This window comes from Silurus aristotelis (assembly GCF_946808225.1).
Source record: "Silurus aristotelis genome assembly, chromosome: 13".
NCBI lineage: Eukaryota > Metazoa > Chordata > Actinopteri > Siluriformes > Siluridae > Silurus > Silurus aristotelis.
This window is the reverse complement of record NC_139586.1, coordinates 21645395-21659494: the sequence shown is the minus strand read 5'-3', so window position 1 is coordinate 21659494 and position 14100 is coordinate 21645395. Positions and strand designations below refer to the sequence as shown.

Genomic DNA, 14100 nt, shown 5'->3' with positions numbered 1-14100 from the left:
TTAAAATCACATGCATGTTGCTTTTGTTTATATGCAACAGATTAGATTACTACTTTACTTTGAACAAATAAATATATAAATGTACAGATGTGAAAGGTGTCTTTTTTTTTTTATTGAAAAATTCTCCCTTAGCATGAATAACAGCTTTGCAAACTTCTGACACTTTGTTTCCCCAAGCATTCAGGTGAAATATTGTGCCATGCATTTTGTGAAACTTGCCAAAGATGTTCTTCACTATTTGTATATGTTTTTCTGACCTTGCGATTCAGTTATTGCCAGGGCAGTACAATTTAAGATTTTGGTGTGGTGACAGGGCAGGCCATTCCATGATAGACAACACTTTAGCTGAATGTTTGCTCTCTAAATATTGCTGGCTACCCTTGGACAGATGCTGTAGGTCATTGTTTTGTTGGTTTGGATTATCAGCAGTGCATATGGAACTGCATGGTGTTAAAGTATATATACAGTATATACAGTATACAGTTCAAATCCCACCATCACAAAGCTGCCATTGCTGTGCTCTTGAGCAAGGCCCTAAAACCCTCCCCTGCTCAGTTGTACTGTAAGTTGCTCGAAATAAGGGTGTCTGCCAAATGCCGTAAATGTAAAAAGCGTCCTGGTACCATTTGTGTGTACTGGAAATATAGCAGTATAATGTAACAGTTAATTTATTCGCTAAAGAGAAAGGTTTTAAATGTAGGCCTGTGCCATGTTCAGAACCAACATCCAAATTAGACTTTAACAGATCATCAAAAAAAAAAAAATTTCCTAGCAGTGTCAACCAGCTGACCTTTCAAAAACATGTATTCAAGTTGATTTATATACACATTGGAACCAGGTTACGTCGCCGGCCTAGTGGGCGCCAAAAAGCGTTGAGATAACAGATGATCGAGATAAACTAAAATATGGCGGCAATATATTAACGTGCTTGAAATTTCTTTATGTACATGATGTGCGTTATTAAATGAGAATGTGCATGCACGTGTTCGTTGCCGCGATTTGATTGATTTGGTCATGGGGATCGAGATAACCTGTAATGCGGATAAGGAGGCGGAAGCCGAAGTAAACGCAAACAAAGTTTATTGAGAATACTCAGGAGATAATCCACCAATACTTGGTGAAGCAGTAATATCCAGTGGTGCGCTCCAGGAGCGCGGTCCACGAAGTTCTGTGAAAGCAGAGACCGTTCGTGTAGCGAATCCACGGGTCCGCGCTATGGAAAGCGCAGCGCTGGGCAGCAACAGATAGACGTGGTGCAGACAGCGTGTAAATGGGAAACAGCAGGATTGGGGTTATCCGGGGTGCTGTTGAGAGAATGTGGAGTCCTAGAAAAAGGGTACGTAGCGGGACACGTATACGCGCTTACACAGACCGCCATGAACCAACACATACGATCATGCACAAACAATAACGGACCGCGAGTGTGTGGAGGTGAGGGGCTTAAATAGGAGATGGGATGAGTGAGTGAATAAGAGTCAGGTGTGTGTGATCAGCATGACTGCGAGGAGCTCGCCCGCACGGGAGAAGAAGCAGGGTGCTTCGGGGAATGCCGCCGCCGAAGGGGGCATGGCAGGGGGATTCCTGACATAACCGACGTTAAGTGGCAAATTTGCCCCCCCTTGTGCTTGAGATATTAGGGTTCGGCGACATAAAAAAATCGGCATAACCGATTAAAAAATGCTAAGACAAAGCGAGAATTTGGCGGTTCCACTTAAAAAACGTCAACCTAATAGGGTTGGCCGAGTTAACCGAGGTCGAGATAAGTGGGTTCCACTGTGTGTGTATATATATATATATATATATATATATATATATATATATATATATATATATATATATATATATATATATATAATTTTTTTTTTTCGGTATCGCCAAGCTGCCACTCTTGGGCCCTTGAGCAAGGCCCTTAACCCTCTATGCTCCGGGGGTCCCTTACGAGGGAAATATCAAGGTCTGTGACGTGGGGCCGCCTTCCCGTGGGCTCACCACCTGCAGGAGGGACCGTAAGGGACGGTGCTGTGAGGATTGGGCAGCAGTCGAAGGCGGGGGCCTGCTTAGACTGCTGCCCCCGCGACCCGAATTACGGATAAGCGGGAGAAAATGAATGAATGAATTAATTTTTTATTTCATTTTTTTTAAGAGTATTTTATGAGCGCCAGAGAATGCATCATACGTTTAAGCATTTCAGATAAAGTCTCATCATTACCTCATGTTTTAAAGCTCTCATTATCTTTGATACTGAATCCAACAGCGATTTTGGGATAGTTAGGTTCAAAGCGGTCATCGCTTGTTTTGTGTTAGTGTGATGAATATGTATTACAGTGACATCAGATTTAATTGTAATTGTACTTGGATTCTGGCCTCTTTCTGTATATAGTGGAGTTTTTTGTATGTGTTCATGTCTAAAAGCAGTTAGATAGGATCAACTGTACTTATTGAGTCTCTATCAGGTTGTAATTGTAATTTTGGAATCCTGGTTTATGTGGAATATTTAAATGCATAAATTCCACTGTAATTAAGACTTTTCAAAATCTTTCAAGGTGTATTTTTTACAGTCCTGTGAAACGTACTGCAAGCGTGTGTGTCTCTGCTTCTGAGTTATGCAATCACAAAGGATGTGATTGAGTATCATACAAACAGTTTCGTTTTAATAGACAAAATATTAGGGATTAGGGATTTTACCAGGACTAATTGGGGCCTCCTTCACTAGAAATAAGAGGGACTGAGCCACACTTCCTTTCCTGTCACTGACAGGTAATGTGAACATATCTACTTCCCTGGCACTTCTTTCCTGGGACTGATCAGTTCTGCATTGTTCTCTGTTTTCTTAGTGTGATGGGTACGGAGGACACACTGTTTTCATTAGGGCAGTCAGTTAAAGCTGAAACGCCTCCTTTCTTGGGACTGACAGGCAAAGAAACATGCCTCATTTTCTTGGACTGAAATGTTCATTAGACACTTCCTTCCCTGTGACTGACAAGTATAAATGACACACCACTTTCCTTGGAACTGACAGGTAATTTGGAGAACCTCTTTCTCTGGGACTGATAGGTAGTGAGGAGAACCTTTTTCTCTGGTACTGAGAACATACTCCCTTCCCTTTGACTGACAGGTACTGAGAACACACCTCCTTCCCAGGGACTGACAGGTACTAAGGACACATCTCTTTCACTAGTACTCACAAGTACTGAGGACACACAACTTTGCCTGGGACTGACAAGTATTTAGGACTCACCACTTTCCCTAGGACTGACAGGTACTGAAGACACCTCCTTCCCTGGGACTGACAAGTACTGAGGACACACCTCTTTCCCTGGGACTGACAAGTACTGAGGTCACACCCTTTTTCTCTGGGACTGACAGGTACTTATGGTACATATCTGTTCATCTGTATTTTGTTACTAAGCAGTAATTAGTAGGAGTGTATAGAAAGCTAAAGCACTTTCTTGTGTGTGTATGTTTCTGTAGGGAAATGATGAGCGAATGTTATCTCTAAGAAAATAAACAGTTGATTCTATCATCTGCAGTGTAACATGGCTTCATCAACAGTCTGTCAAACCAATCTTTTCATTTGAAAAAAAAAAAATGTATGTGTATGTTTCACATTTAACACTGTTCTTCTCCACTTGCTTCATACACTCCAAAGACAAGTGTTGTGTGTGTGTGTGTTTTTGTGTGTATGGGTATGTGGGTATATGTGGCCATCATTGATACTGACCTGCAAGTGTGTATTTATCTTAGATGGGAGGCGAGCATGTGGAATACATGCTCAGTGCCATGCGGCAGCGGGTTGCAGACGCGCAGTGTGTGGTGTGTGAGGTCTGTAGGAGCCAATCAGAGTGAGCCAGTGTCAAACTCAGAATGCCAAGAACCCCGCCCTGCAGAAGTTCAGACCTGCAATCAAGTTCAGTGTGTCCCCAACTGGGAGACTGACGAGTGGCAAGAGGTGACTTAACACACACACACACACACACACACACACACACACACACACACACACACACACACACACACACACACACACACACAATCATTATACCCATAGTATTTATTGTAACAACACTGTGTGTTTTTGTGCATTTCAGTGCTCTACTTCATGTGGTAGTGGAACACAATGGCGTAAGGTTTACTGCAGGCAACGTTTGGCCACAGGAACTTATCGGCACCTGCAAGATGAAGAGTGTGAAGGAGATAAACCTGATACACACCAACCGTGTGTTAGCACACAGTGCCTAAAACCTCACCTAGTAGGAGGAGAGTGGTCCAAGGTGCTTGTGTGTGTTTGTTGAGCTGAATTTATTGGTGATTGAAGGTCTCCAGTGCTTGGTACTGGAAGTGTATTATGTGTGAAATCCAGCCATGTTTCATTTATTTATGATTGTGTTTATAAAAAGTTTTTTTTTTTTTTTTTTGTGTATTTTCAGTGCTCTGTGACATGTGGAAAGGGAATCCAGCGCAGGGAGCCTGTGTGTAGAAGGCAGACTGCGTCTGGTCAGCTGGTCACTCTGGACAGATCTGTGTGTATTGGCCTTCAACCTCCACCTCTAATTAGGAGTTGCCGAATGAGTCCCTGCAACAGTGAGACTCTACTCTTCCTCCTAATGTTTTTTGTCCCTTTTTTCCATCATAAGAATTTCCTAAAAAAAATTTTATATATATATATATAATTTGAGGTTTTAGTGTCCCTTGTGTTTAATACCTGTCTCTGTTTTCAGCATCGGTATTTTATCAAGCTAGTATAAAATCAGGTGACATAAAAAGATTCATAATTTGTGATGTCAATTCTGTTGAGGTTTGAGTTGAGGTTTATGAGCTTCACTAATCGTTATACAGGAAAAGCTTTATATCCTTAAAGTAAAAAACTGGTAAACTCTCAATAAAGAATTTTTAGCTCCCCGTGATATATCTGCCGAACTGAATCTTTGTAGAGGTCAGGATGCTTGTTGGCCAGATGCGTAGGCAATTTGCTCGTTTTGGCTGTGAATTTATAACACCATTTTACATAGTTGTAATGTTGTGTCTGTTGGCTGTCAGCCTTCATCAGCAAGGAAAATATGCCTCAACTTCACTACCACAAGTTGCAGGCATGAGATAACGTGTTTCTCTTAGCCATGGACTTAGTGCTGGAGCCACATTCACTGTTTTATCCATCTGATTCAAATTAGCATGCACCATTCGATTTGCCTATTAGCATAATATAATAGCTGCATAGTGCTGGCCTATGTAGGAATGGATGTATTTAATGTACTGTATTAAAAGTACTTATGTATTTAACAAACTTCTGAGTGGAAGGTGTTAATGTCAAACCCCAGCACCACCAAGCTACCATTGCTGAGTCCTTGAGCTAGACCCTTAACCCTTAACTACTTACATGTATAAATGAGGTAATCGAAAGTCGCTCTGGATAAGCACATTTATAAATTCAATAAATGATCTAACCACCAATACAGCTCAACTGTGCAACATATGATTCTTTGACTTTGTTTTACAATCTTTGGAGTCCTCAACCTTCTGGAATGCCCTGACCCTTTGTGTGTTTTTTTTTATAGAGCACAAGTACTCCAAGAAACATTGTCCTCAAGTCCTGGGTCTCAAACGCATCTACATCCAGACAAAACAAGAGAAACGCCTTAGCTTTACAATTGGTGGACGTGCTTATCTTATCCCGAAGACATCAGTCATTATCAAGTGTCCGGTACGCTACTTTCCCAAAGCCCAGATTCGCTGGGAGAAAGATGGTGCAGAGCTTCAAAGATCCAAACATCTAACCACCACAAAATCTGGAGCCTTAAGGATTTACAGCCTGGAAGTTGGAGACATTGGGCAGTATCGGTGCTGGGCTGGCCAGGATTCAGACATCTTTATCCTGAAACTGATAGGCCATAATAACAGACTGCTGGAACATCCCGAGGGTAAGAAATTGGTAAAGCAGAAAATCAGCAGCTCCAGAATTTTCTCTAACAAAGAAAAAGGTTTTGTTAATTCCAAGTGCCAGAAACAGGAGCAGGAGGGGTTTTCTCTGGCTAAGAAGGTCCAGAAACATGGGCAAAGCTGGCTACAAAAGAATGACTTATATCTGGACGAAGACCAAACTAAGGAGCCAGGGGATTCCATGGACTTAGGCAACTATCTTTTAGCATCTACTTCTACTAGTGACTCTGTGATTTCAGCAGCCTCAGGAGCTTTCACTCTGGAGCCAGTTGAGTTTGAGGAACTTATCAGAAACATCAGCCAGCTTGCAGAAAGTGGAGATATGACAGATGACCTTGCCTCTCAGCTTATTGGCAAGCTGATGGAGGAGATAGCAGCATCCCAGGGTGCAACAGACAACGAGACAATCCAAGTGGAAAGCAAAAATCTAGACAGAGCACCTAACTCTTCTGAACGCTCTGGAAGGAAAAGTGTGAAGAGCAGAGCGGTTATCATTCGTCATAGCCCACACGGGTCCACAATGAGCTTTCAGAGAGACCTTAGTATCAATGTGGGTAAGACTGCCTACATAACCAATGCCACTCGAAGTCTGACAGTACTCTGTTCAGCTCGGGGTATTCCAATACCTACTGTAACCTGGACCAAAGATGGACAACTGCTGCAGGCCAGGTTAGCATACTTCTCAAGTTTCGATTATGTGATTTTGTTGAACTGATAATCTTTAGAATTTGCTAATCCTACACTGTATACACTGAATACGCTATTTAAACTTATTTATGCATGCATATATTTCCAAGCATTCATTCATATTTAAAACAATAAGTGGGGGAGGTGGACAGTAACAAAGTAAATGTAATTCGTTACTATGCTTAAGTAGCTTCCTGTACTTTACTGAAGTATTTCCATTTGGGGAGAATTTTACTTTAACTTCGCTACATTTCAAAGTAAAACATCATTTTTACTCAACTTCATTTTGCTAAATCAGTCGTTCCTTTTTATTCGTGAGTAGATAAAAACGTAACTGGTCAAGCACATAGCAAGCCACCAATCAGGGTAGAGAGCACGCTTTGTTTAAAACTTGCCCAACATACAGTTCAGCATCACTTTGACAGCAAGAAGAACATTTAGAGATTAATAAATGCTGGAAGGCCTTATTTGTGCAATTTATTTTAAGTAGTTATTAAAGTAAATTAAAGTTTTGGGTTCATGATCATTTTAATAGATATCAATCAGTGTTTGACTAATTAATAGCATTCTATTAATAGATTGGTGCAATAAGAGTAACCAATCTGAATGTACTGAAAACATTGACTTAGTAATTCAGTTTTGTGCCTTTAGCTCGCCCCAGACTGTCGCTAAACATTGTATGCCTTTCTTCCAAGACAAGAAAGGACTGTGCAAATAGATGTCTGCATTTCTCATCGAGACAGCTCAGCAGTCTAGAAGAAAATTATTTAGCCACACTAAATATGCCATTATTTTGTTTTTGTTATTTATGGCATTTTCATTATAAGACATGGTGTTACATCATATTTTAATGGCTTATCCTGTAGACTTCCCATGTATGAACAATGTGTAAATTTCCAATATTTGTTGTTTCACTGAATCTGAGCTTTACTTTTTTTGTGTCTGGAAATATCCACCAACATTTTGTAGCATGTACTATCAGAAAGCACTGTTAGAAATGAAGTAACCTCAGCTGTATCGCAAATTAATTCAACTTTTTTTGATTGCATTGTTACCTCTGGCCTACAGAGATTATTTTGACCACAACCTTTAATTGGCAGTCAAAACTCTTTTCTATCGTTTTCCTCCTCTAGTCCTGTTTCTACTCTTCATCTATGTTGCATCACTCTGTAACAGTCTGGTTAAACAGCCTGGTTTGACATCTCAGCCAGAATAAACTAAACTCCCCATAGACCCCAATGTTTTCTCATGCCAGCGGAGTGACTCTTAGTACATTCCATCTTTTTAGAGCAATATTTAAACTAGATATGTTCTTAAAGAAAAAGGGATAGCATTAGGATATCTTGCTATTCTCCAGTCACACTACATTACCCCAGTGGTTTTTTGACTGCCTTATCTTCCACGAAGCATAACATTCAAAATGACTTGAACAAAATTCAGGTGCAATTTTTAGCCTTATCAACTTCATATATCTGACCATTACAACATAAATCAAAACAATTCGATCTTCTGGTGCAATACTTCATTTTGTGTAACAGAGCATATAAGACATGACCGCATGCCCACCCACGGAGCCTCTTGAGTTTTTCTTCGTATATTACGCTGTCATTACGGATTAGCATGATGATGAATAATGATCTCTCTTATGATTACGGAAATCTCTTTTCATTTTATCTGTGTTGTCAGTTAGGATTTGCACATGGAACTAATTGCCACATTTTTGCCTTCCTGCCAGTCAAAGATCTAAAAAATTTGGAGCAATAGACAGTTTGGGCCAACTAAATATGATGAATTATAATTCATAATGTTCATAGTGTTATGAATGTACTTAACCTGGTAGTTTGGCTGTGTTCTGCCTCAACAAGGACAACAGGGGCTTGCCTTCATTGCTGTTAACTCTGGGATGAGCTAATCGGAAATACAGTGGTAAAAAACCCCACAGTCAAACAAAATCAGGCTCTGTTCTGCTCCTTCAAATTATTATATACACTGCTCCCCTATAACAAGAGGATCTCAACACTTTTACTCCCATTTAACAGACCATGTGTTAAAAGATTGTCCAAATACTTCAGTAGTAAGCATTCTTTCGATTTTTAAACAGAAGATCCAAGTTGGCATTATTTACAGAGTTCTGATTAGACCCATTCAACTAAAAAAGTCAAACAATGGAATAATGATTATATAAAAACACATTTAATATACATTTTATAATGTTGTGAGAGAGAAACTAAAGTTAATAAAACATTTAATGTTTAACTTACATTTTTGTTACTTTGAAGCTGCTTGAGTTCCTTGCAGTAGCTTATGTCTGTTACATTTTCTGATTCCAAATGACCTTTGTGTAGGATGTGTGTAAAAAAAAAAAAAAAATGGCCAGACCAGAGCTTTGCTAACGAAGGGTCGCCGAGAGCTCGACATCTTGAAAAACTTAAATGTCAATGCCTTGTTGCTCATACAAAAAAAAAAAAAAAAAACGTTTGTATAAAACCCATTGGTCTCACATCATACATCGGCCTTTCAGCTTTCAGGATTTTCACCATTTACTGAGTAGATCCAAGATGGATGGTGTGGAGATGGTGAATCAGGAAGTGGATAGGATTAGTAAGGAGGAAGTGAGAGCAGCTATTAAGAGGATGAAAAATGAAAAGTCGGTTGGACCAGATGACATACCAGTAGAAGCATGGAGATGTTTAGGAGAGATGGCAGTGGAGTTTTTAACCAGATTGTTTAACAAAATTTTGGAAGGTGAGAGGATGTGTGAGGAATGGAGAAGGAGTGTGCTGGTACGGTTTTTTAAGAATAAGAGAGATGTGCAGACCTGCAGTAACTACAGGGGAATTAAGTTGATCAGTGACACCATGAAGTTATGGGAAAGAGTAGTGGAAGCCAGGCTGAGAGAAGAGGTGACCATCTGTGAGCAACAGTATGGTTTCATGCCGAGGAAGAGCACCACAGACGCATTATTTGCTTTGAGAATGTTGATGAAGAAGTATAGAGAAGGTCAGAAGGAGTTGCATTGTGTGTTTGTGGATTTAAAGAAAGCATACAACAGGGTGGAGAGAGGAGTTGTGGTATTGTATGAGGAAGTAGTATTGTGAATATCACAAGTAAGATCTTCAAAGCTTTCTTCAAGTTTAAGACAGCTTCCTTCACACCATGGACCATGTGTCTGTATAAAGCAAATTTTGTCTCAGGGACCTGGAATGAAGCTTTTTACCAGGCACTTAATTATTTCTTTATTGCTCTCCCTACTCTCTACATTTTCTCTGCTGTAAGCCACATTTTCAATGTCTGTTCTCCCCACACTCTCGTCTCCAGGGACTCGGCAAAACTACTGAAATAGAAACCTCCAAGAATTCGTGTGGCATTTGTGCCGGCTTTTCATCTTTGAGCCAAAAGAAGCTTACAGATATCAGTGCAGATCCTACATAGCCATGCAGACAAAGTGTGGACAGCTTGTGTAAACAAAATGGCAGACAGAAACAGGGCCAATTTTGAGCTGTAACATTTTTAGATGAGACTGAAGCAAACCTTTTTATAAAAGTAGAGTTTTACTTAGTCATTGTAACCAAATTCCTTGGGGTTTATAAAAATATTATTTAAGGCATTATGCACACATTAAATTAGCTGTTTCTATAAATGCAAAATCAAATTGTATGATTTTTTTTCCTGCTTGTGAAATGAATGGCTACAGGAAAAAAGGAAATTTGCTTAATTTGAGTATCTAGTAAAAAAAATCTATTATTTACCCATAGGTTTAATAATCGAACCAAGGAACATGCTTGGACAGGTCTGAGGCGAGAAACATGGAATTTAGGGTGGATCCGAAGGGCATTGGGTAGTTTGAGGGGCACAGCAACCGGGTAAATGACCTTGGAGATGGGGAAGGGTCCCAGAAATCATGGGGCGAGCTTACGACACACAGTCTTGAGTGGAAGGTCCCAAGTGGAAAGCCATGCCTTTTGACCAATCCGGTAATGGGGTGCAGGACGGTGCCTCCAGTTGGCCCAGCGAGCATAGCTCTGGGAAGCTCTAAGAAGAGCTGTGCGGCCCCTCCTCCAACTGTGTCAGCAGCGTTGGAACTGAGCCTACTCCTAGAACGGACAGATGCCTCAGCCTCCTGGGTTGAAAATAGAGGGGGTTGGTAACCATAAACTGGAAAAGGCAATAGTCCAGTGGTGGAAGCAAGTTATGGGCGTACTCTACCCACAACAACTTGGAGGACCATGAGGAGGCATCTTGAGCACAATGGATACAGAGTCCGGTCTCTAGCTCCTGATTAAGCCTTTCAGTCTGGCTATTGGTTTGCGGGTGGAACCCAGAGGAGAGGCTGATCGAGACCCCTAGAAGGCGAAAGAACTCCTTCCAAAAGTTGGCTGTGAACAAAGGCAGTTTGGCTAGGGGAATTACCATTTTGTAGAACCGGTCCACCACGGTAAGAAAGATGGTGCATCCGGCAAAGGGAGGGAGTCCGGTAATGAAATCTAGGGCAATGTGAGACCGGGGGCATTTAGGCACAGGGAGTGGGCCGAGCGGCCCTTGGGGTTTTTGTGCTGCGTGCAGGTAGGACAGGTGGCTACAAATTCACGAACATTTCTCTGGACAGTGGGCCACACTGCTGGAGGAGGGACAGAGTACGGGGAACCCAGGGATGGCAAAACAGAGATGAAACCATTGCAGGACTTGGGACCGCAGCTGCTCGGGAACAAAAAGTCTCTTAGCAGGGCAACCCTCAGGAACCGGCTGATCCACAGTGGCAAGTTTAACCCTAGCCTTGAGGTCTTGGTCCAGGGCACGCACGGTAACGGAAGGAAGAAGAATGGATTTGGAGGTGGGGTCTCCTTCCTCCACAGGGGAGTGTAACCTGGAAAGAGCGCCAGGCTTACCGTTCTTAGATCCCAGGCGGTAGGAGAGGGAGAAATTAAACCTGCCGAAAAAAAGTCCCCAGTGAGCCTAGTGAGGGTTGAGGTGTTTGGCAAGCTTGATGGCCAGGAGCTCCCACTCTCCAATGGGGTAATTACGTTTCACTTGGTTAAAAGGGCGTGAGAAGAAGGTGCAAGGGTGTAACTTACTATCAGTAGTGCCCCTCTGGGACAGTACGGTGCCTACCCCTAGGTGGGAGGCATCGACTTACACGATGAACTGGTGAGAGGGATTGGGGAAACCAAGACTGGGGCAGAGGAGAAGAGGTCTTTGAGTCTGATGAAAGCTTGCTTTGCCTCAGGAGGCCACAAAAAAGATCGGCGGGAGGAGGTCAATTGGTGTAGAGGGGCAGCAACCGAACTATAACCTCAAATAAACCGCGAATAAACGTTGGCGAACCTCTGGCCAACCTCTGTAGTTGATTCCTAGAGGAGGTGTGGGCCATTCCTTGATGGCTCGGATACTAGCTGAATCCATTCCTATGCTCCCCGCTGCAAGAATGAACCCCAGAAAAGAGGTGCTAGGGACATGGAACTCACACTTCTCCGCTTTGGCGTACAGGCCATTCTGGAGAAGGCGCTGGAGTACCAAACGAACGTGGCCGACATGCTCATTCATAGATCGGGAGAACACCAAGATGTCGTCCAGATATACAAAAACGTGATGGTTCAAAATATCTGGCAGCACGTCATTAATGAGAGCCTGGAAAACCATTGGCGCATTGGTGAGGCCAAATGGCATGACCAGATACCCAACAGGGTCAAAAGTTAAATGAGAGCACCAAAAGACAGAGCAGGAAAATGGCAAAAACTAAACCTCAAACCTGGGGACACAGGGCAGAGAAGACAAAAAGCTGTCTAAAAAAACAAACGTCCAAGAACCGGCAAAAGAAAAACAAAAACGGCCGGCCGAATCCGGATAAATGCTAGTCCGAAAAAAACAAGAGATCCAAAATAAAAGTAAGAATATTCCAAATGGAAAAAACGGCAGAAAGATCACAGAACAAACACAAAGCCGAAGAGACAATCTGTCGAGGGATAAAAGGAGCTGGCGTCTATTTATACACTGGGAAGATGGCTGCTATGCCGGTGAAGGCCATCTTCCGCCGGTAGCAGAAGTGGGATTATCGGAAGTGCGCACGCTGTCAACTGACAGTCTTTATATATCTCAATTATTGCACACTTTTCGATTTTGCCATTTGCTTCTAATCCATCATAAAGTTTCTTCTTGCAAATTAGATAGAGAACATTGTCTCGTATTTTCCCTGAGTTAGTGTAAAGGTGTACATTTTTACACTAGAAACACAACAGGTTTCTCAAGAATTAGGTCTTTTTTTTTTATTTAAGTTATTCCGATTTCTGTGTTCTGTGAACATCCAACCCCAGTGCATGATGCAACCACCACCATCATTAATGGTGTTAATTGAATGTTGAGTTATTTTTTGTTCATGGCGAATGAACGCTTTGCTTCTCAAATATTATCACAGGTCTTCTACCGAATGTCAGGTGTTGCCTTTAAGTCAAAAATCATCTCCGTCTGGCCACTCTCCCATAGCAGTCAGATCTGTAAAGAATTTGTGATATTGTTAGCAGGTGAACTCCATACTGTAACTCCTTTAGTGTTTTTCTTGCCCATGTGCTCAATTTGAAAGGACAGTCTGATCTGTCTGGGTTGTACTATATTTTTTCCACTTAATATAATGGAAATAAGTTATAATGAATTTCACAGTCCTTAGTAAAAGCTTAAAAGCACTGCTGATCTTTTTATAACCTTCACCAGCTTTTATCCTTCTAACAGCGTCATCTTGAATTTTCACTGGCAATTCATTGGTCCTCAGGACAGGAGGGCAGTATGACCTGTTATTTTATGGTTGGGGTAGAGAGAGAGCGAGTGTGTGTGTGTGTGTGTGTGTGTGTGTGTGTGTGTGTGTGTGTGTGTGTGTGTGTGTGTGTGTGTGTGTGTGTGTGGTGCCTTTCAATAGTTTTATCCCATTCGGAGTGAATTCTCCCTCTTTAGTGCAGTGCCATTTGGATTGGCTCGACCTTGACTAGGATGAAGTGATTACTGACATTAAATGAATTAATGAAATCCCATTTAACACTTTTTGTGTTTTAATGGTTTCAGTTTGCTTATTTGACTATAATGGACTATAATAGGCATTTTTGTTTTTGAGACAATACAACCTAATTAACCATAATATCAAATGCTATATTATACATGTATACTGTATATGGGGAGGTGTAGCTTAGTTCTTTAGGTAGTGGACTTTAGATCTGAAGGTCATGAGTTCCAAGCTACACTAAACTGCCACTCCTGGGCCTCTGAGCAAAGCCCATAACCCCATAGCTGCTTAGGTGAATGAATGAGATTACTGTAAGTCACACTTGATAAGGGCTCTGCCAAATGCCATACATTAAGATGTAAATGTATCAAATTCCTGAAGACAAGTTTGCTAGCTTACCTTAGTAACTAAATGTAGGGCAAGTTTTGCTGCATAGATTTACTCGTATTAGCAATTTATCAAACATGCATATAGGCTACTTGATGCTTTACCGT

At 41.5% G+C, this 14100-nt stretch overlaps 1 protein-coding gene across 1 annotated transcript in view; it reads left to right on the top strand.

Annotated features, from left to right (window-relative positions):
- The window catches only part of adamtsl3 (ADAMTS-like 3), a 208775-nt gene that overhangs the window by 160411 nt on the left and 34264 nt on the right, over positions 1-14100 (top strand). Inside the window, exons 18-21 of the mRNA XM_083558990.1 lie at positions 3745-3949; positions 4089-4271; positions 4428-4581; positions 5553-6603. Coding sequence (XP_083415116.1) covers positions 3745-3949; positions 4089-4271; positions 4428-4581; positions 5553-6603 — 1593 coding nt within the window. The remainder of the gene's footprint in view (positions 1-3744; positions 3950-4088; positions 4272-4427; positions 4582-5552; positions 6604-14100) is intronic.